We start from the raw sequence: 20,909 nt of genomic DNA, 5'->3' as shown, positions 1-20,909 counted from the left end.
GACTTCGTCTTAGGGACGCCAAGGACAAGTACTGAAAATCAGTTCCTTGGCTTGTGAAACCTACACGTGTGACGTGCCCCTTTTTCTGGTCTCTCCATAGCATGTGAACAAGAGGGTGGGTTTCAGGGTACCTCTGAAAAAGTCCCGAACTGTTGCAGAACATGGGTAGGCCTTAGATAATCCCTCAAGCTTAGTATGTGAATTATCGGGAACTCAAACCCCAGACAAGGAAATGCTCTAGCAGTGGGAGGCAATGACGTCCTGGGGGTGATGAGGGACGTGGGAAACATACTCGAGGCAAGCTAGACTCTAGGTTCTCTCTCCATTTGGGAAAGTACAGAGTCACACCTAAGCGTGAAGGACTCAGAGTTGGGGATTTCCAGGGAGAGCAAAAGAATGTGTGGAATGTGAAAAGGTGTGAAAACGAAAGAGCACTGGGCCCCAAGCATTCTGGGAGAGGTTGATGAGGGCGGCAGCTTCAAAGGGACCTGGGAGCCTCCGAACAGGCCTTCCATTACAATGCCCGCGGGATTCCTTCCATGTTCTCAATTTGCAAGGAAGGTTTCCCCAGCATCCGTGGCTATTTACATAAATAGGGGCGGGGCATCCTCATCCATTATAAATACCGAGCTTCTGGGTCCTGAACAGTTGGCCAGCCGTTTTCATGCCATCCGTGTGGGTCTCCCACCATGGATTCGTCCAGCTCGTGCGGACCATACAGCACCTCCAGAGGTACGTTGCCCTCAGTATCTGAGCTCTGGGGTTGGATCATCCAAATACACTCATGCACCTCCCCACCCCAACGGTTGATCACCACGAAGATTGCAGTTTCCCAATGACCACCAAATGGCACGAACATTTATGCTGGGACATGTTTGTGGAATCAGTTGGGCAAAAGTATGCACGTTGGTTTGGGCATTTCACGTCCATATTTCTGGTTTGCTGGTTCATTTCTTTTCCTTTCTGAAATCGACATGGAAGTTGGTAGCCCTGTTGCCTGACAATGGCTTCTCTACCAAAACCCCCAGCCTGTGGTGGCAGTGAACGGAACACGAGTGTTTGAAAACGTTCCCAACTAAACTGACACTCTTTTCCAGTTGACGGTGTTTGGGATTTTGAGTTGGTTTTGCATGTTGTGTTCTTGAATGTTACAGATTGGCTCTCTTTGGTTGCGTGTTCCATTTGAACGGGTTAACTTCTATGGTGTCCATGGAAAGAATCCATATCCAGTAAGTATTAAGAATAAAAGAAAAAGAGAGTTTTTCTTTGAGCACAGCTGAAAGCTAGAGCCTGGGAAACAGAGATTCCAGGAGCACTCGAAGTGCCTCTCATTGGACTCCAAGTTAGGCAGTGCAGGAGGCTCTGGAATGGCAAAATCCGCAGTGCGGCACGTTCGTTCCCTGAGTGCTTTCCAAAGATTTTCCTTGGAGCTGGCAGGAAGGAGGGGAGCTTTTCAAGGAAGTCCCCGTTGGGGGTGGGAAACCCTTGGCTTGCCTTGCCTCCTTCCAGGAGGAGCCCTGGAGACGACCCTACGTCACCAGGTGCCAGCTGCTAGAGCAGGTAGCCCTTGCGGTAGGGTTGGTGTTGTCCTACAGTTGGAGAGAGTTCAGGAAACTCGAGATCTCAGGGATGTGCCTGAAAACCCACCCACCCTGGCCATCAAACCCGGCTCCCACCTGAGAAGGCAGGAAACAAACACCCATCTATTCCTTGGGCCAGAAAGAAGCAACATCAAATGGGACAGGGGTGAGGGGCAGCCCTTCAAGGCTGACCAACTGAAAGAATAGCACGCACACACGGCAAGTCAGCATGACCTTGGTGCCTAGAAAGGTAAACTCCTCTTCCGAGGAGTACCGGTCTCATGTGGGTGTGTGTGTGGGTGGGCACCATCAGACGGGGCCCCACGTTGGTCCTTATCTCGAAAAAGGGGGTCTCCTAAACAATCTCACAGGGCGTTCTGTGTTGGGGCTTGGCTTGTGTGTTTGTCTGGCTTCGTTTGGCTTTCGTCTGGTTTCCTTTCAAATAGTGCAGGCGCAGGTGCGCTGTGCGAATGACAGGCCAGAGGACGGGCTCCTCTCATTAGCATAGATTTCGAGGTAAATCTGGTGGAAGCCATGAAGGCTTCGCCAGGCCTCCCCAGTTGGAAAATCCTTCCACCCATTTTGGTCACGTTAGCCTGTGTTTCTAGGGCTTTCCCCTTCAGTTTGCATGGCGTCCTGTGGATCCTTGGCGGGTGGTGGGGAGATCCCCATAGCCTTGACCCTCAGCTTTGCATGAACTCCCAGGGTCCCAGTCAGCGTGGCTTTCGCGGTGTACCCACGGTTGTTCCAAATGCAGCGTCTTCCCCTGGCTTAGAGATCTTTCATGTGGCCCAAGGACCAGCGCTGGGCCGTTACCATTGGTTTGCACCTCCATGGATGCGCCCCTGACACATTCCTCCTTTTCTCTCCCGCAGGCCGACCCTCAAGACCATCGCGAAGGAGGAGGCTTGTTCTGAGGCTGAGTCAGAAGGACACCCTGCAAGCATTCTTTCAACAGAACCCCTACCCCGGGATAACGACCAGAGAACGGCTGGCGCGAGAACTGGGCATTCCAGAAAGCAGAATTCAGGTACGTCCGAGTCTCTCGATCCATTCTCCCTCTCGGGGTCCATGTCCAGACGCAAGTCGCCCTACTCCAGTTGCAGTCCTTGCTCTTGGCGCTTGCTCTTCGGGGTGCTCCAGACAGCAGGGACTCGAATCTTGGCAAGGAACGTGGCTCCCTTTCGTAAACGTGGGCACACTGAACTGTGTGGCGAGAGGTCCACTCAAAGGGGTGGTCAAGAATAAAGGGCGAGGTGCCAAGGAAGCAGGAGCGCCGGGTGGTGCCAGGGAGGTGTTCCCTTGACGGCTGGCTTCCGAGGAACTAGTTGTGCTGAAGACTTCCCTCTCTGGGCAGGTTGGAGAGGAGTCACCAAAGTTAAGAATACCCCGCCTGAGACCTTACAAAGCGTCGCCAAAGACAGATTGACTTTCCCTACGAACACTCTTTCTCAGGGTACAAATTTTCCACACACCACCATCAGAAACATCTCAAAACATGCACACACACACACACACGCACACAAGCACAGGTGCACACTGCCGTTCGGACTCGGGGAATGAGGTGGCATGCACACTGCTTCACTGTTGAAGACAAGGACACATATTCTGAAGATGGGGAGCGGGTGCATAAGAGCCCCCTGACCTAAGAGTGATGGACGCCTGTAGTCCCTGAGAAGTAACTGTCAATGAGTAGTTGCCAGGCATCATGAGAAGAGTGGTTTCCATGGGGGCACTGGCTAGTGGATAGGATTGCGTGTTATGAGACAGTACTGCCTGTGGGGACATAAGAGAGGCAGGGAAACATGAATCGGGCATGGACCATGCCAAAGGGGAGGCAAAGAGACCAAATGAGGGAAGGGAGATTGAGCCTGAGAGCCTGGGACAGAGACAGATAGAGGGGAAGGCAGGCAGGCAGTCAGCTGGGCAGGCGGGAGGGTGGCAACAGAGACAGGCGTCAACAGGTAGATGCGGAGAATCGTAGACAGAGACCAAAAGACCCACAGAGGAACTGGTAGTTTTGATGAGAACGGGTGGGGTGGGGGAGAGACAGAGAGACAGAGAGGTAGCTATCCAATCCATTCTGACCGTGGGAAAGCGAGCACTGTCTCCTCCTGTGTCACAAGTCATTACTCTGGACACCAGTGAGGTAAATCGAAGAGGAAGGATTATCTTCACGGACACAGACTGTGTAGTCTGGAATCTGGTGCCCTTCCTCCGAGGTGAAAGCCGGAGTCTACATGCTACCTGCTAGTGAGAGTTCAGTCCCTTTGAATCGTAAATTTTCCCACTGGGGGCAGACGGGCCATATTGGGTCTCCATTAGTCGGCTTGTTGCTGGCTAGGAGACTGGCTGACACCTTTGTGCGTTTGTCCTATGCTGCATCCCTGCAATAGATCTTGGAAGTATGTGCATAAGCATTGAAAGGCAAGGTTTTCTTTCTTTGTACCCAGGTTTGGTTTCAAAACCAACGGAGAAGACGCCTAAAGCAGAGCCGATTGCTGTCAGAGAATGCCTTCAAAGGAGGGCAGACGCAGCCGCTGCGGCCACCACCACCTCAGGGTTTGACTCGAGGTAAGTACCCAGCATTCCAAAGGCGTTTCCCCAGAGCATCTCCTTGAGACAGAATCATCTCTGAACGCGGATGACCATGGGAGGCCAAGAACGCTTCAGAGAGGAAACCATGATATCTTGGGTTCTTGCCCCATTCCTGTTCCACACAGGAGCATCACGCCCCTGTTGGAGGGTGGGGAGATGCATGGCCAGGCATGTTTGTGCTTGGAATGTTTGTGTCCGGAACCTGCCCGGATGTGCAGAAAGCTCTTCTTCCGTCCTATGGGCCATTTTCACATAGCGCTGAATAAGATGTATCGATGTATCGATCTTGATCTATGACATACCACTTCCTACACACCACACACTGGATCTGCTGTGAATGTGCTGAAATTGTCCTGAATGTCCTCTCTTCTCTGTGTGTTCTTCTTTAGAAAGCTTGGGAAGAGAGGCCAGGCGAAAGAGGACGTTCATCTCTCCTTCTCAAACAAGGGTCCTTGTGCAAGCCTTTGAGAGGGATCGATTTCCATCTATTGCTGCCAGGGAAGAATTGGCTCAGCAGACAGGAATTCCCGAACCTCGAATCCAGGTAAGTTCTCCAGCAGTGGGTGGAACTTGGCTTCTCCCACGAGAAAGGTGTGTTAAGCCTTGCGACGGGTGGCTGCTGGATATATGTAGGCTTGGCGAGGGGGGATTGGGAGGACGTTCCCTACGTCTTACGAATACGCTAAGGGGGCTGATCTGAAGGCATCCATTTCCAGAAGAGGAGAGGGCAATGGAAGTCCTGGGCAGCCAGGGAGGGGCCTGAGGTTGTAGCTGGTCAATGACGGCTCTCCTCAAGGCCAGGGGTGGGGAGGGGTGGGGAGGGGTGGAGTGGGTCCTGTGTTGCCCTGACGTCCTCCCGCATTTTCAAGAGCCAAGGCGAACGCTCTAGGTAAAATGGCCCTTAGATGAGGCCCACCAGTACTTGCCATGGACCTGACAGATTGGAGGGCAGGGCAGGGCAGGGCAGGGCGGGGTGGGGCAGGGCGGGCCGGAGATGGGGCGGCGGCAAGTCGATCTGGATTGTCGCGCTGCTAATGATCCTGTCGCCCCCTATGCTTCCCTAGGTATGGTTCCAGAACCGAAGAGCTCGGCACCCAAAGCAGAGCGCTAGTGGGCCTGTGAATGCCCTGGCCGAACGCCCAGATGCCACATCAGCCATGACTGCCCTGTGGGACCAAAGCCCCGCGCCCACTGTCCATAGCAGCTCTCATCGTTATCCTCCCTCTCATGCACCTGAGAGCATGCAGTCCTTTGCTACGGCCACTCCTGTTTTCTCCCCGACCTTTCTTGTGCCAGGGGCTGCCTCTGGGTGGTGTGTGGGCCAGCCGTTGATGTTCATCGTGGTCCAGCCCAGTCAGGCAGCACTTCAGGGATGCCAGAACCCGCAGCCTCTTCCGGCCACAGTTCCGTGCGGCGAAGGGACACATACTCTCATCGCCAGTGGGCAGCCTGCCCAGGGGGCCATCTTTCCACCCGCACCGCCAGAGACACACTTCTGGCAGCAGCAGGCAACCTCAGGGGAAGAGACATCTCCCCAGCTGGAGAAACAGCCCCAGCACTCAGCCCTTCCAGGCTCCTCAAGCCTCCTGGACGAACTCTTGTCAGACGCGGACATTCTGGACAAGGCAGGCCCTTTTCTGAATGCGGACGCAGAGGAAGAGCAACTTGCAGCAACCCTCGAAGGCCCCCTCAGCGAGGAAGAATTCCAGGCCCTGCTCGACATGCTGCCAGCCTCCCCAGCGCCACAGGCTTAGGGGGAGGAAGGAAGGCCTTTCCCCGAGCCGCTTTCAAGCCTCCTTTCCTGGGAGGCCGAGCCATGGCGGAGAGAAAGAAGAAGGAACAAGCAACGCTCATGATAGTGTCTGGCAGGGAGACCAAGGCAAGAAGGCTGTCGAGGGCAACTGCTTTGTGCCCACGAGCGATGCCATGCTGTACACGGACTGTCACGGTGCATGGGCACCAGGAGGGACAGCCTCTCGGCAGCCTCAAGGAATTCTAGCCTCCCAATGACCATGAGGAGCACCCAACGCGGAACTCGATTTCCCTGTTGTATGTGACATTCCATTGATCCAATCAATAAATCTTGGCACTCAGTTCAAGTTCTTGGTTGTGCTTTGGTCGCTTTGTATTCTCCCGCATTTCCTCGGGGAGGTGAAATCCCTCTCTTCGCCTGCGACAGCATGGGAAGGTGGTCCAGATGCCCCTGTCTAGTCCCGTAGCTTGTAGCCACAAACACACCCTAGAGGAATCAAGGAAACAATCTCGGGTTTCCCTGATGGCGCTCTGGTTGAGAGTCTGACTGCCGATGCAGGGGACACGGGTTCGTGCACCGTTCCGGGAGGGTCTCACACGCCTCGGAGCGGCTGGGCTAGTGAGCCATGGCCTCTGAGCCTGTGTGTCCGGAGCCTGTGCTCCTCAACGGGAGAGGTCACAACAGTGAGAGGCCCGAATAACACACACACACACACACACACACACACACACACACACACACACACACACACAAGAAAACAGTCTCTTAGTGACAACCTTCAATTGCTTTCTCGGTGCGTGGTGTGCAAGGGTTCGTCGAGTTCATCGGCATTGCGCACAAGGACAGATCTATGCAAACACTTTCATTGCCATGGTTCCTAGTAACAACTGTGCCCGGTATATTATTCAGGCAAATAATCTCTCTCCGTCCCTCTCTCTCTCTCATTGTCTGTCCACGGCCACACACTACACGCACACACCTCTCAAAAGATAAGCCGAGTTACAACTAAAGCGATGCACAAATGAACTGAAAAACCAAATGCCTGTGTCAATTTAACGTCGTGGCAGGTGATCCGTTCCACTGCTTCTTTCAAAAATATTTTCCAACACATGTGCCTCGTACACTGTGTTGAGTCATTCTCGGCTGGCTCAATCTGTGCGCCCCATGTCCAGTATGCGTGTGTCAGTGGCACCAAGTAGGAAAATAATCTGAGACTTGACACTTGAATGTGTATATACCGATGTATCTGAGTCTCTAGCTACAACTGCACCCGGGTCTCTAGCTCTATAGGGTGTATATCTCTGCAGATACAAAGAGTCCTTAGCTCCCTCCCAGTCACTCCCCTGTCTTAGGCTCCCCTTTCTCCAGAGCTCTAGAGTAATATACAGCTCTCTCCCTGTCTTTCTCTGTGTGTGTGTGTGTGTGTGTGTCTCCCTCTCTTTCTCTTTCTCTCTCTCTCCTTCTTTGCTCTGGGCAGAAAAGAAACGTCAGTTTCAATGGCCACACGGGTGGCATAGGGCTTCTGGGAAAAGAATCTGGCCACGGTAGCTTCAGGATAAGTAGCACTGGAGATGTGGAACGAGACAGCTTATGGAAAAATGGTGCTTTCAAGAGGGCGGGAGGAACACTGGGTCACAGTGTGGCGGGAAACACTGAGATGCTTGTGGGTGGCAGGCCTTGCACAGACTCTAGCTAGAGCTAGGAGCTGTGGCTTTAGCACCTTGGGGGTCCAATGCTGGCCGCTCCAGAGAAACCTCAGAGCCCAGGGACGGGCAGCGGTACCTACACAGGGAGGCCACCGGTGGGCTGTGCATAAACGCACCTGCAACCTCTCAGGCTTCCCTGGCTGCCATGCACATCACAGCTTCTGCTCTCCCAAGCAACCTTATCCCACCTGGATTGTCCAGGAGGGAGGCGGTCCAGGTCTGGCAGCCAGTGGCTTCTGGGAGGAGCCAGCAAATCCCATGTTTCAGTGATTATCTCAGCCAAAACTTCCACCTTCTCGGGAAAAACCACCCTGATCCAACAAGATGGTCACGCCACCCTCTGATCTCTGGCACTTCACGACAAGGGACCAGGAACTGCACCTCCTCTGGACATCCTCTTGGGCCTCCTGGGACTTGCAGACCCCTACTGATCCCGGTGACATCCGTCCACGGGTACCAGCTGAAAACCGTCCTTAGTGGGTGCAGAAAAACAAACACACAGATCACACAATCCCCCACCCCCCACCCCACAGACACACCAGCCATACTGTAACGAATTGCTGGTGTAATTACTCCGATTCCCAGCTGTTGTTAATTAAACTCACTGTCCACATGTTAATCCACGGGGTGGCCAAAGAACCTTGGTGGCAAAAGAACACATTAGAGATGGTTCTGTGTTTTGTGTGGGGTTTTGTTGTTGTTGTTGCTTTGTTTTTATTTTTTCAATTCTCTGCAGCCCAAACGCACTGAGAATGTTGGGATGATTGTGTTACGAATCCAAAGCATTCCTTTCAAATCCAGCTGCGTCATCATCCATCATCTAACTTGCTTCATATCCTCCTCCTTCACCCCCTGCTCCTCCTCCTCCTCCTCCTCCTTCTCCTCTTCCTTCTTCTTTTTCTTCTTCTTCTTTGCACAGGTGACAGTTGACCAGTGAATGTGAAACCGACTTCGTCTTAGGGACGCCAAGGACAAGTACTGAAAATCAGTTCCTTGGCTTGTGAAACCTACACGTGTGACGTGCCCCTTTTTCTGGTCTCTCCATAGCATGTGAACAAGAGGGTGGGTTTCAGGGTACCTCTGAAAAAGTCCCGAACTGTTGCAGAACATGGGTAGGCCTTAGATAATCCCTCAAGCTTAGTATGTGAATTATCGGGAACTCAAACCCCAGACAAGGAAATGCTCTAGCAGTGGGAGGCAATGACGTCCTGGGGGTGATGAGGGACGTGGGAAACATACTCGAGGCAAGCTAGACTCTAGGTTCTCTCTCCATTTGGGAAAGTACAGAGTCACACCTAAGCGTGAAGGACTCAGAGTTGGGGATTTCCAGGGAGAGCAAAAGAATGTGTGGAATGTGAAAAGGTGTGAAAACGAAAGAGCACTGGGCCCCAAGCATTCTGGGAGAGGTTGATGAGGGCGGCAGCTTCAAAGGGACCTGGGAGCCTCCGAACAGGCCTTCCATTACAATGCCCGCGGGATTCCTTCCATGTTCTCAATTTGCAAGGAAGGTTTCCCCAGCATCCGTGGCTATTTACATAAATAGGGGCGGGGCATCCTCATCCATTATAAATACCGAGCTTCTGGGTCCTGAACAGTTGGCCAGCCGTTTTCATGCCATCCGTGTGGGTCTCCCACCATGGATTCGTCCAGCTCGTGCGGACCATACAGCACCTCCAGAGGTACGTTGCCCTCAGTATCTGAGCTCTGGGGTTGGATCATCCAAATACACTCATGCACCTCCCCACCCCAACGGTTGATCACCACGAAGATTGCAGTTTCCCAATGACCACCAAATGGCACGAACATTTATGCTGGGACATGTTTGTGGAATCAGTTGGGCAAAAGTATGCACGTTGGTTTGGGCATTTCACGTCCATATTTCTGGTTTGCTGGTTCGTTTCTTTTCCTTTCTGAAATCGACATGGAAGTTGGTAGCCCTGTTGCCTGACAATGGCTTCTCTACCAAAACCCCCAGCCTGTGGTGGCAGTGAACGGAACACGAGTGTTTGAAAACGTTCCCAACTAAACTGACACTCTTTTCCAGTTGACGGTGTTTGGGATTTTGAGTTGGTTTTGCATGTTGTGTTCTTGAATGTTACAGATTGGCTCTCTTTGGTTGCGTGTTCCATTTGAACGGGTTAACTTCTATGGTGTCCATGGAAAGAATCCATATCCAGTAAGTATTAAGAATAAAAGAAAAAGAGAGTTTTTCTTTGAGCACAGCTGAAAGCTAGAGCCTGGGAAACAGAGATTCCAGGAGCACTCGAAGTGCCTCTCATTGGACTCCAAGTTAGGCAGTGCAGGAGGCTCTGGAATGGCAAAATCCGCAGTGCGGCACGTTCGTTCCCTGAGTGCTTTCCAAAGATTTTCCTTGGAGCTGGCAGGAAGGAGGGGAGCTTTTCAAGGAAGTCCCCGTTGGGGGTGGGAAACCCTTGGCTTGCCTTGCCTCCTTCCAGGAGGAGCCCTGGAGACGACCCTACGTCACCAGGTGCCAGCTGCTAGAGCAGGTAGCCCTTGCGGTAGGGTTGGTGTTGTCCTACAGTTGGAGAGAGTTCAGGAAACTCGAGATCTCAGGGATGTGCCTGAAAACCCACCCACCCTGGCCATCAAACCCGGCTCCCACCTGAGAAGGCAGGAAACAAACACCCATCTATTCCTTGGGCCAGAAAGAAGCAACATCAAATGGGACAGGGGTGAGGGGCAGCCCTTCAAGGCTGACCAACTGAAAGAATAGCACGCACACACGGCAAGTCAGCATGACCTTGGTGCCTAGAAAGGTAAACTCCTCTTCCGAGGAGTACCGGTCTCATGTGGGTGTGTGTGTGGGTGGGCACCATCAGACGGGGCCCCACGTTGGTCCTTATCTCGAAAAAGGGGGTCTCCTAAACAATCTCACAGGGCGTTCTGTGTTGGGGCTTGGCTTGTGTGTTTGTCTGGCTTCGTTTGGCTTTCGTCTGGTTTCCTTTCAAATAGTGCAGGCGCAGGTGCGCTGTGCGAATGACAGGCCAGAGGACGGGCTCCTCTCATTAGCATAGATTTCGAGGTAAATCTGGTGGAAGCCATGAAGGCTTCGCCAGGCCTCCCCAGTTGGAAAATCCTTCCACCCATTTTGGTCACGTTAGCCTGTGTTTCTAGGGCTTTCCCCTTCAGTTTGCATGGCGTCCTGTGGATCCTTGGCGGGTGGTGGGGAGATCCCCATAGCCTTGACCCTCAGCTTTGCATGAACTCCCAGGGTCCCAGTCAGCGTGGCTTTCGCGGTGTACCCACGGTTGTTCCAAATGCAGCGTCTTCCCCTGGCTTAGAGATCTTTCATGTGGCCCAAGGACCAGCGCTGGGCCGTTACCATTGGTTTGCACCTCCATGGATGCGCCCCTGACACATTCCTCCTTTTCTCTCCCGCAGGCCGACCCTCAAGACCATCGCGAAGGAGGAGGCTTGTTCTGAGGCTGAGTCAGAAGGACACCCTGCAAGCATTCTTTCAACAGAACCCCTACCCCGGGATAACGACCAGAGAACGGCTGGCGCGAGAACTGGGCATTCCAGAAAGCAGAATTCAGGTACGTCCGAGTCTCTCGATCCATTCTCCCTCTCGGGGTCCATGTCCAGACGCAAGTCGCCCTACTCCAGTTGCAGTCCTTGCTCTTGGCGCTTGCTCTTCGGGGTGCTCCAGACAGCAGGGACTCGAATCTTGGCAAGGAACGTGGCTCCCTTTCGTAAACGTGGGCACACTGAACTGTGTGGCGAGAGGTCCACTCAAAGGGGTGGTCAAGAATAAAGGGCGAGGTGCCAAGGAAGCAGGAGCGCCGGGTGGTGCCAGGGAGGTGTTCCCTTGACGGCTGGCTTCCGAGGAACTAGTTGTGCTGAAGACTTCCCTCTCTGGGCAGGTTGGAGAGGAGTCACCAAAGTTAAGAATACCCCGCCTGAGACCTTACAAAGCGTCGCCAAAGACAGATTGACTTTCCCTACGAACACTCTTTCTCAGGGTACAAATTTTCCACACACCACCATCAGAAACATCTCAAAACATGCACACACACACACACACGCACACAAGCACAGGTGCACACTGCCGTTCGGACTCGGGGAATGAGGTGGCATGCACACTGCTTCACTGTTGAAGACAAGGACACATATTCTGAAGATGGGGAGCGGGTGCATAAGAGCCCCCTGACCTAAGAGTGATGGACGCCTGTAGTCCCTGAGAAGTAACTGTCAATGAGTAGTTGCCAGGCATCATGAGAAGAGTGGTTTCCATGGGGGCACTGGCTAGTGGATAGGATTGCGTGTTATGAGACAGTACTGCCTGTGGGGACATAAGAGAGGCAGGGAAACATGAATCGGGCATGGACCATGCCAAAGGGGAGGCAAAGAGACCAAATGAGGGAAGGGAGATTGAGCCTGAGAGCCTGGGACAGAGACAGATAGAGGGGAAGGCAGGCAGGCAGTCAGCTGGGCAGGCGGGAGGGTGGCAACAGAGACAGGCGTCAACAGGTAGATGCGGAGAATCGTAGACAGAGACCAAAAGACCCACAGAGGAACTGGTAGTTTTGATGAGAACGGGTGGGGTGGGGGAGAGACAGAGAGACAGAGAGGTAGCTATCCAATCCATTCTGACCGTGGGAAAGCGAGCACTGTCTCCTCCTGTGTCACAAGTCATTACTCTGGACACCAGTGAGGTAAATCGAAGAGGAAGGATTATCTTCACGGACACAGACTGTGTAGTCTGGAATCTGGTGCCCTTCCTCCGAGGTGAAAGCCGGAGTCTACATGCTACCTGCTAGTGAGAGTTCAGTCCCTTTGAATCGTAAATTTTCCCACTGGGGGCAGACGGGCCATATTGGGTCTCCATTAGTCGGCTTGTTGCTGGCTAGGAGACTGGCTGACACCTTTGTGCGTTTGTCCTATGCTGCATCCCTGCAATAGATCTTGGAAGTATGTGCATAAGCATTGAAAGGCAAGGTTTTCTTTCTTTGTACCCAGGTTTGGTTTCAAAACCAACGGAGAAGACGCCTAAAGCAGAGCCGATTGCTGTCAGAGAATGCCTTCAAAGGAGGGCAGACGCAGCCGCTGCGGCCACCACCACCTCAGGGTTTGACTCGAGGTAAGTACCCAGCATTCCAAAGGCGTTTCCCCAGAGCATCTCCTTGAGACAGAATCATCTCTGAACGCGGATGACCATGGGAGGCCAAGAACGCTTCAGAGAGGAAACCATGATATCTTGGGTTCTTGCCCCATTCCTGTTCCACACAGGAGCATCACGCCCCTGTTGGAGGGTGGGGAGATGCATGGCCAGGCATGTTTGTGCTTGGAATGTTTGTGTCCGGAACCTGCCCGGATGTGCAGAAAGCTCTTCTTCCGTCCTATGGGCCATTTTCACATAGCGCTGAATAAGATGTATCGATGTATCGATCTTGATCTATGACATACCACTTCCTACACACCACACACTGGATCTGCTGTGAATGTGCTGAAATTGTCCTGAATGTCCTCTCTTCTCTGTGTGTTCTTCTTTAGAAAGCTTGGGAAGAGAGGCCAGGCGAAAGAGGACGTTCATCTCTCCTTCTCAAACAAGGGTCCTTGTGCAAGCCTTTGAGAGGGATCGATTTCCATCTATTGCTGCCAGGGAAGAATTGGCTCAGCAGACAGGAATTCCCGAACCTCGAATCCAGGTAAGTTCTCCAGCAGTGGGTGGAACTTGGCTTCTCCCACGAGAAAGGTGTGTTAAGCCTTGCGACGGGTGGCTGCTGGATATATGTAGGCTTGGCGAGGGGGGATTGGGAGGACGTTCCCTACGTCTTACGAATACGCTAAGGGGGCTGATCTGAAGGCATCCATTTCCAGAAGAGGAGAGGGCAATGGAAGTCCTGGGCAGCCAGGGAGGGGCCTGAGGTTGTAGCTGGTCAATGACGGCTCTCCTCAAGGCCAGGGGTGGGGAGGGGTGGGGAGGGGTGGAGTGGGTCCTGTGTTGCCCTGACGTCCTCCCGCATTTTCAAGAGCCAAGGCGAACGCTCTAGGTAAAATGGCCCTTAGATGAGGCCCACCAGTACTTGCCATGGACCTGACAGATTGGAGGGCAGGGCAGGGCAGGGCAGGGCGGGGTGGGGCAGGGCGGGCCGGAGATGGGGCGGCGGCAAGTCGATCTGGATTGTCGCGCTGCTAATGATCCTGTCGCCCCCTATGCTTCCCTAGGTATGGTTCCAGAACCGAAGAGCTCGGCACCCAAAGCAGAGCGCTAGTGGGCCTGTGAATGCCCTGGCCGAACGCCCAGATGCCACATCAGCCATGACTGCCCTGTGGGACCAAAGCCCCGCGCCCACTGTCCATAGCAGCTCTCATCGTTATCCTCCCTCTCATGCACCTGAGAGCATGCAGTCCTTTGCTACGGCCACTCCTGTTTTCTCCCCGACCTTTCTTGTGCCAGGGGCTGCCTCTGGGTGGTGTGTGGGCCAGCCGTTGATGTTCATCGTGGTCCAGCCCAGTCAGGCAGCACTTCAGGGATGCCAGAACCCGCAGCCTCTTCCGGCCACAGTTCCGTGCGGCGAAGGGACACATACTCTCATCGCCAGTGGGCAGCCTGCCCAGGGGGCCATCTTTCCACCCGCACCGCCAGAGACACACTTCTGGCAGCAGCAGGCAACCTCAGGGGAAGAGACATCTCCCCAGCTGGAGAAACAGCCCCAGCACTCAGCCCTTCCAGGCTCCTCAAGCCTCCTGGACGAACTCTTGTCAGACGCGGACATTCTGGACAAGGCAGGCCCTTTTCTGAATGCGGACGCAGAGGAAGAGCAACTTGCAGCAACCCTCGAAGGCCCCCTCAGCGAGGAAGAATTCCAGGCCCTGCTCGACATGCTGCCAGCCTCCCCAGCGCCACAGGCTTAGGGGGAGGAAGGAAGGCCTTTCCCCGAGCCGCTTTCAAGCCTCCTTTCCTGGGAGGCCGAGCCATGGCGGAGAGAAAGAAGAAGGAACAAGCAACGCTCATGATAGTGTCTGGCAGGGAGACCAAGGCAAGAAGGCTGTCGAGGGCAACTGCTTTGTGCCCACGAGCGATGCCATGCTGTACACGGACTGTCACGGTGCATGGGCACCAGGAGGGACAGCCTCTCGGCAGCCTCAAGGAATTCTAGCCTCCCAATGACCATGAGGAGCACCCAACGCGGAACTCGATTTCCCTGTTGTATGTGACATTCCATTGATCCAATCAATAAATCTTGGCACTCAGTTCAAGTTCTTGGTTGTGCTTTGGTCGCTTTGTATTCTCCCGCATTTCCTCGGGGAGGTGAAATCCCTCTCTTCGCCTGCGACAGCATGGGAAGGTGGTCCAGATGCCCCTGTCTAGTCCCGTAGCTTGTAGCCACAAACACACCCTAGAGGAATCAAGGAAACAATCTCGGGTTTCCCTGATGGCGCTCTGGTTGAGAGTCTGACTGCCGATGCAGGGGACACGGGTTCGTGCACCGTTCCGGGAGGGTCTCACACGCCTCGGAGCGGCTGGGCTAGTGAGCCATGGCCTCTGAGCCTGTGTGTCCGGAGCCTGTGCTCCTCAACGGGAGAGGTCACAACAGTGAGAGGCCCGAATAACACACACACACACACACACACACACACACAAGAAAACAGTCTCTTAGTGACAACCTTCAATTGCTTTCTCGGTGCGTGGTGTGCAAGGGTTCGTCGAGTTCATCGGCATTGCGCACAAGGACAGATCTATGCAAACACTTTCATTGCCAGGGTTCCTAGTAACAACTGTGCCCGGTATATTATTCAGGCAAATAATCTCTCTCCGTCCCTCTCTCTCTCTCATTGTCTGTCCACGGCCACACACTACACGCACACACCTCTCAAAAGATAAGCCGAGTTACAACTAAAGCGATGCACAAATGAACTGAAAAACCAAATGCCTGTGTCAATTTAACGTCGTGGCAGGTGATCCGTTCCACTGCTTCTTTCAAAAATATTTTCCAACACATGTGCCTCGTACACTGTGTTGAGTCATTCTCGGCTGGCTCAATCTGTGTGCCCCATGTCCAGTATGCGTGTGTCAGCGGCACCAAGTAGGAAAATAATCTGAGACTTGACACTTGAATGTGTGTATACCGATGTATCTGAGTCTCTAGCTACAACTGCACCCGGGTCTCTAGCTCTATAGGGTGTATATCTCTGCAGATACAAAGAGTCCTTAGCTCCCTCCCAGTCACTCCCCTGTCTTAGGCTCCCCTTTCTCCAGAGCTCTAGAGTAATATACAGCTCTCTCCTTGTCTTTCTCTCTCTGTGTGTGTGTGTCTCCCTCTCTTTCTCTCTCTCTCTCTCTCTCCTTCTTTGCTCTGGGCAGAAAGGAAACGTCAGTTTCAAGGGCCACACGGGTGGAATAGGGCTTCTGGGAAAAGAATCTGGCCACGGTAGCTTCAGGATAAGTAGCACTGGAGATGTGGAACGAGACAGCTTATGGAAAAATGGTGCTTTCAAGAGGGCGGGAGGAACACTGGGTCACAGTGTGGCGGGAAACACTGAGATGCTTGTGGGTGGCAGGCCTTGCACAGACTCTAGCTAGAGCTAGGAGCTGTGGCTTTAGCACCTTGGGGGTCCAATGCTGGCCGCTCCAGAGAAACCTCAGAGCCCAGGGACGGGCAGCGGTACCTACACAGGGAGGCCACCGGTGGGCTGTGCATAAACGCACCTGCAACCTCTCAGGCTTCCCTGGCTGCCATGCACATCACAGCTTCTGCTCTCCCAAGCAACCTTATCCCACCTGGATTGTCCAGGAGGGAGGCGGTCCAGGTCTGGCAGCCAGTGGCTTCTGGGAGGAGCCAGCAAATCCCATGTTTCAGTGATTATCTCAGCCAAAACTTCCACCTTCTCGGGAAAAACCACCCTGATCCAACAAGATGGTCACGCCACCCTCTGATCTCTGGCACTTCACGACAAGGGACCAGGAACTGCACCTCCTCTGGACATCCTCTTGGGCCTCCTGGGACTTGCAGACCCCTACTGATCCCGGTGACATCCGTCCACGGGTACCAGCTGAAAACCGTCCTTAGTGGGTGCAGAAAAACAAACACACAGATCACACAATCCCCCACCCCCCACCCCACAGACACACCAGCCATACTGTAACGAATTGCTGGTGTAATTACTCCGATTCCCAGCTGTTGTTAATTAAACTCACTGTCCACATGTTAATCCACGGGGTGGCCAAAGAACCTTGGTGGCAAAAGAACACATTAGAGATGGTTCTGTGTTTTGTGTGGGGTTTTGTTGTTGTTGTTGCTTTGTTTTTATTTTTTCCATTCTCTGCAGCCCAAACGCACTGAGAATGTTGGGATGGTTGTGTTACGAATCCAAAGCATTCCTTTCAAATCCAGCTGCGTCATCATCCATCATCTAACTTGCTTCATATCCTCCTCCTTCACCTCCTCCTCCTCCTCCTCCTCCTCCTCCTCCTCCTTCTCCTCTTCCTTCTTCTTTTTCTTCTTCTTCTTTGCACAGGTGACAGTTGACCAGTGAATGTGAAACCGACTTCGTCTTAGGGACGCCAAGGACAAGTACTGAAAATCAGTTCCTTGACTTGTGAAACCTACACGTGTGACGTGCCCCTTTTTTTGGTCTCTCCATAGCATGTGAACAAGAGGGTGGGTTTCAGGGTACCTCTGAAAAAGTCCCGAACTGTTGCAGAACATGGGTAGGCCTTAGATAATCCCTCAAGCTTAGTATGTGAATTATCGGGAACTCAAACCCCAGACAAGGAAATGCTCTAGCAGTGGGAGGCAATGACGTCCTGGGGGTGATGAGGGACGTGGGAAACATACTCGAGGCAAGCTAGACTCTAGGTTCTCTCTCCATTTGGGAAAGTACAGAGTCACACCTAAGCGTGAAGGACTCAGAGTTGGGGATTTCCAGGGAGAGCAAAAGAATGTGTGGAATGTAAAAAGTTGTGAAAACGAAAGAGCACTGGGCCCCAAGCATTCTGGGAGAGGTTGATGAGGGCGGCAGCTTCAAAGGGACCTGGGAGCCTCCGAACAGGCCTTCCATTACAATGCCCGCGGGATTCCTTCCATGTTCTCAATTTGCAAGGAAGGTTTCCCCAGCATCCGTGGCTATTTACATAAATAGGGGCGGGGCATCCTCATCCATTATAAATACCGAGCTTCTGGGTCCTGAACAGTTGGCCAGCCGTTTTCATGCCATCCGTGTGGGTCTCCCACCATGGATTCGTCCAGCTCGTGCGGACCATACAGCACCTCCAGAGGTACGTTGCCCTCAGTATCTGAGCTCTGGGGTTGGATCATCCAAATACACTCATGCACCTCCCCACCCCAACGGTTGATCACCACGAAGATTGCAGTTTCCCAATGACCACCAAATGGCACGAACATTTATGCTGGGACATGTTTGTCGAATCAGTTGGGCAAAAGTATGCACGTTGGTTTGGGCATTTCACGTCCATATTTCTGGTTTGCTGGTTCGTTTCTTTTCCTTTCTGAAATCGACATGGAAGTTGGTAGCCCTGTTGCCTGACAATGGCTTCTCTACCAAAACCCCCAGCCTGTGGTGGCAGTGAATGGAACACGAGTGTTTGAAAACATTCCCAACCAAACTGACACTTTTCCAGTTGACGGTGTTTGGCATTTTGAGTTGGTTTTGCATATTCTATTCTTACCGTTGTACAGATTGGCTCTCTTTGGTTGCGTGTTCCATTTGAACTAGTTAACTCATATGGTGCCCATGGAAAGAATGTACATCCAGTGTGTATTAAGAATAGAAGAGAAAGAGATTTTTTCTTTGAGCACAGCTGAAAGCTAGAGCCTGGGAAACAGAGATTCCAGGAGCACTCGAAGTGTCTCTCATTGTAGTCTAAGGTAGGCAGCAGTGCCGGAGGCTCTGGAAAGGCAACATCCACCGTGTGACACGTTTGTTCCTTGAGTGCTTTCCAAAGATTTTCCTTGGACCTGGCAGAAAGGAAGGGCACTTTTAAAGGAAATCCCCGTTGCGGGTGCGATATCCTTGGCTTGCCTTACTTCCTTTCAGGGGAAGCCCTGGAGTCGACCCTACATCACCTACTGCCAGCTTCTGGAGCTGGTAGCCCTTGCAGAAGGGTTGGTGTTGCCCTAGAATAACAAGCTAATGTGACCAAAATGGGTCGAAGGATTTTCCACCTGTGGAGGCCTGGGAAAGTCTTCATGGCTTCTACCAGATTTATTTCGAAAACTATGGTAATCAGAGGAGCCAAACTTCTGACCTGTCATTCGCACAGTGCTCTGGCGCTTTCACCATTTGACAGGAAACGAGACGAAAGCCAAAGGAGGCCAGAGAAACACACAAGCCAACCCCCAACACAGAACACTCTTTGAGATTATTTAGAAGATACACTTTTTTGAGATAAGGACCAATGTGGGGCCCCGTCTGATGGTGCCAACCCACCCACACACCCACATGAGACCAGTACTCCTCGGAAGAGGAGTTTACGTTTCTAGGCACCAAGGTCATGCTGACTTGACGTGCGTGCATGCTATTGTTTCAGTTAGGCAGCCTTCATGGACTGCCTGCCATGCCTGTCCTATTTGAGGTTGTGCCTTTTTTGGGGCAAGGAATAGATGGATGTTGGTTTTCTCCCTTGTCAGATGGGAGCCGGGTTTGATGGCCAGGGTGGGTGGGGTTTCAGGCACTTCCGGCACATCCCTGAGATCTTGCGTTTTTTGAACTCTCTCGAACTCTAGGACCGCACCAACCCTTCTGCAAGGGCTACCTGCTCTAGCAGCTGGCAGCTGGTGATGTAGGATCGTCTCCAGGGCTCTCCGTATAAGGAGGCACGCCAAGCCAAGGGTTTTGCACCCCCAACGGGGACTTCCTTTAAAAGCACCATTCCTTCCTGCCAGCTCCAAGGAAAATCTTTGAAAAGCACTCAAGGAACAAACGTGTCACAGTGAGAATTTTGCCTTTCCAGAGCCTCCTGCACTGTCTATCTTGGAGTCCAATGAGGGACAGTTTGAGTGCTCCTGGAATCTCTGTTTCCCAGGCTCTAGCTTTCCGTTGTGCTCAAAGAAAAGCTTTCCTTTTCTTCTATTCTTAATACATACCGGATGTGGATTATTTCCATGGACACCATAGAAGTTCACCGTTCAAACGGAACACGCAACCAAACAGAGCCAATCTGTAACAACTGCAAGAATAGAACATGCGAAACCAACTCAAAATCCCAAACACGGTCAACTGGAAAAGAGTGTCAGTTTAGTTGAGAACGTTTTCAACACTCGTTTTCTGTTCACTGCAACCACTGGCTGGGATTTTTGGTAGAGAAGCCATTGTCAGGCAACAGGGCTACCAACTTCCATGTCGATTTCAAAAAGGAAAAGAAACGAACCAGCAAACCAGAAATATCTATGTGAAAAACTCAAACCAAGGTGCATCCTTTTGCCCATCTGCTTCCAGAAACCTGTTTCAGCATATCTGCCCATGCCATTTGATGATCACTGGGAAACTTCAATCTTCGTGGTGATCAACCATTGGGGCTGGGAGGTGCATGAGTGTATTTAGATGATCCAACTCCAGAACCCAGATGCTGAGGGTAAAGTACTGATGGAGGTGCTGTATGTGCCGGACGAGCTGGATGAATCCATGGATGGCATGGATTCACTTCCCAGAAGCTCAGAATTTATAATGGATGAGGGTGCCCCGCTCCTATTTATGTAAATCGTCGCAGATGGCTGGGAAACCCTTCCTTGCAATTTGAAAACCTGAAAAGAATCCCATGAGGCAAGTGGGCGTTGGAATGGAAAGCCTGTTCAGAGGCTCCCAGGTCCGTCTGAAGCTGCTGACCTCCTCATCATTTCCCAGAATGCTTGGGGTCCAATGATCTCTCATTTTCATATCTTTTCATATTCCACACATGCTTTTGCTCTCCGTGGCATTCCCCAACTCCGTCCTTCACGCTTAGGTGTGACTCTGTACTTTCCCAAATGGAGAGAGAACCTAGAGTCTAGCTTGCCTCGAGTACATTTCCCACTTCCCTCATCACCCCCTGGATGTCATTGCCTCCCACTCCTAAAGCATTTCGTTGGCTGGGTTTTGAGTTTCCGATAATTCACAAACTAAGCTTGAGTGCTTTTCTAGGGTCTACCCATGGTACGCAGCAGTACAGGACTTTTTCAGAGGTACACTGAGAACCACCCCCTTGCTCACATACCATGGAAAGTCCAGAGAAAGGAGCACGCCACACGTGTAGGTTTCACAAGCCAAGGAACTGATTTTCAGTGTTTCTCCTTGGTGTCCCCAAGACGA

General features: G+C 52.5%; 2 protein-coding genes across 2 annotated transcripts; both read left to right on the top strand.

Annotated features, from left to right (window-relative positions):
* The first annotated feature begins 689 nt into the window (after positions 1–689).
* LOC131756792 (double homeobox protein 4-like protein 4) lies at positions 690–5,932 on the top strand. The gene is made up of 5 exons (XM_059063902.1): positions 690–732; positions 2,456–2,610; positions 4,034–4,154; positions 4,568–4,722; positions 5,243–5,932. The coding sequence occupies exons 1-5, from the start codon at positions 690–692 to the stop codon at positions 5,930–5,932; spliced, it is 1,164 nt and encodes a 387-aa protein (XP_058919885.1).
* Positions 5,933–10,393: 4,461 nt separating this feature from the next.
* On the top strand, positions 10,394–14,516 carry LOC131756791 (double homeobox protein 4-like protein 4). Its single transcript, XM_067033491.1, has 5 exons — positions 10,394–10,451; positions 11,040–11,194; positions 12,618–12,738; positions 13,152–13,306; positions 13,827–14,516. Exons 1-5 carry the CDS (start codon positions 10,394–10,396, stop codon positions 14,514–14,516), a joined length of 1,179 nt encoding a protein of 392 aa, XP_066889592.1.
* Positions 14,517–20,909: the final 6,393 nt, after the last annotated feature.

Source organism: Kogia breviceps, chromosome 5 (genome assembly GCF_026419965.1).
Source record: "Kogia breviceps isolate mKogBre1 chromosome 5, mKogBre1 haplotype 1, whole genome shotgun sequence".
NCBI classification, from domain to species: Eukaryota; Metazoa; Chordata; class Mammalia; order Artiodactyla; family Physeteridae; genus Kogia; species Kogia breviceps.
This window is presented reverse-complemented; position numbering and strand designations above follow the sequence as displayed.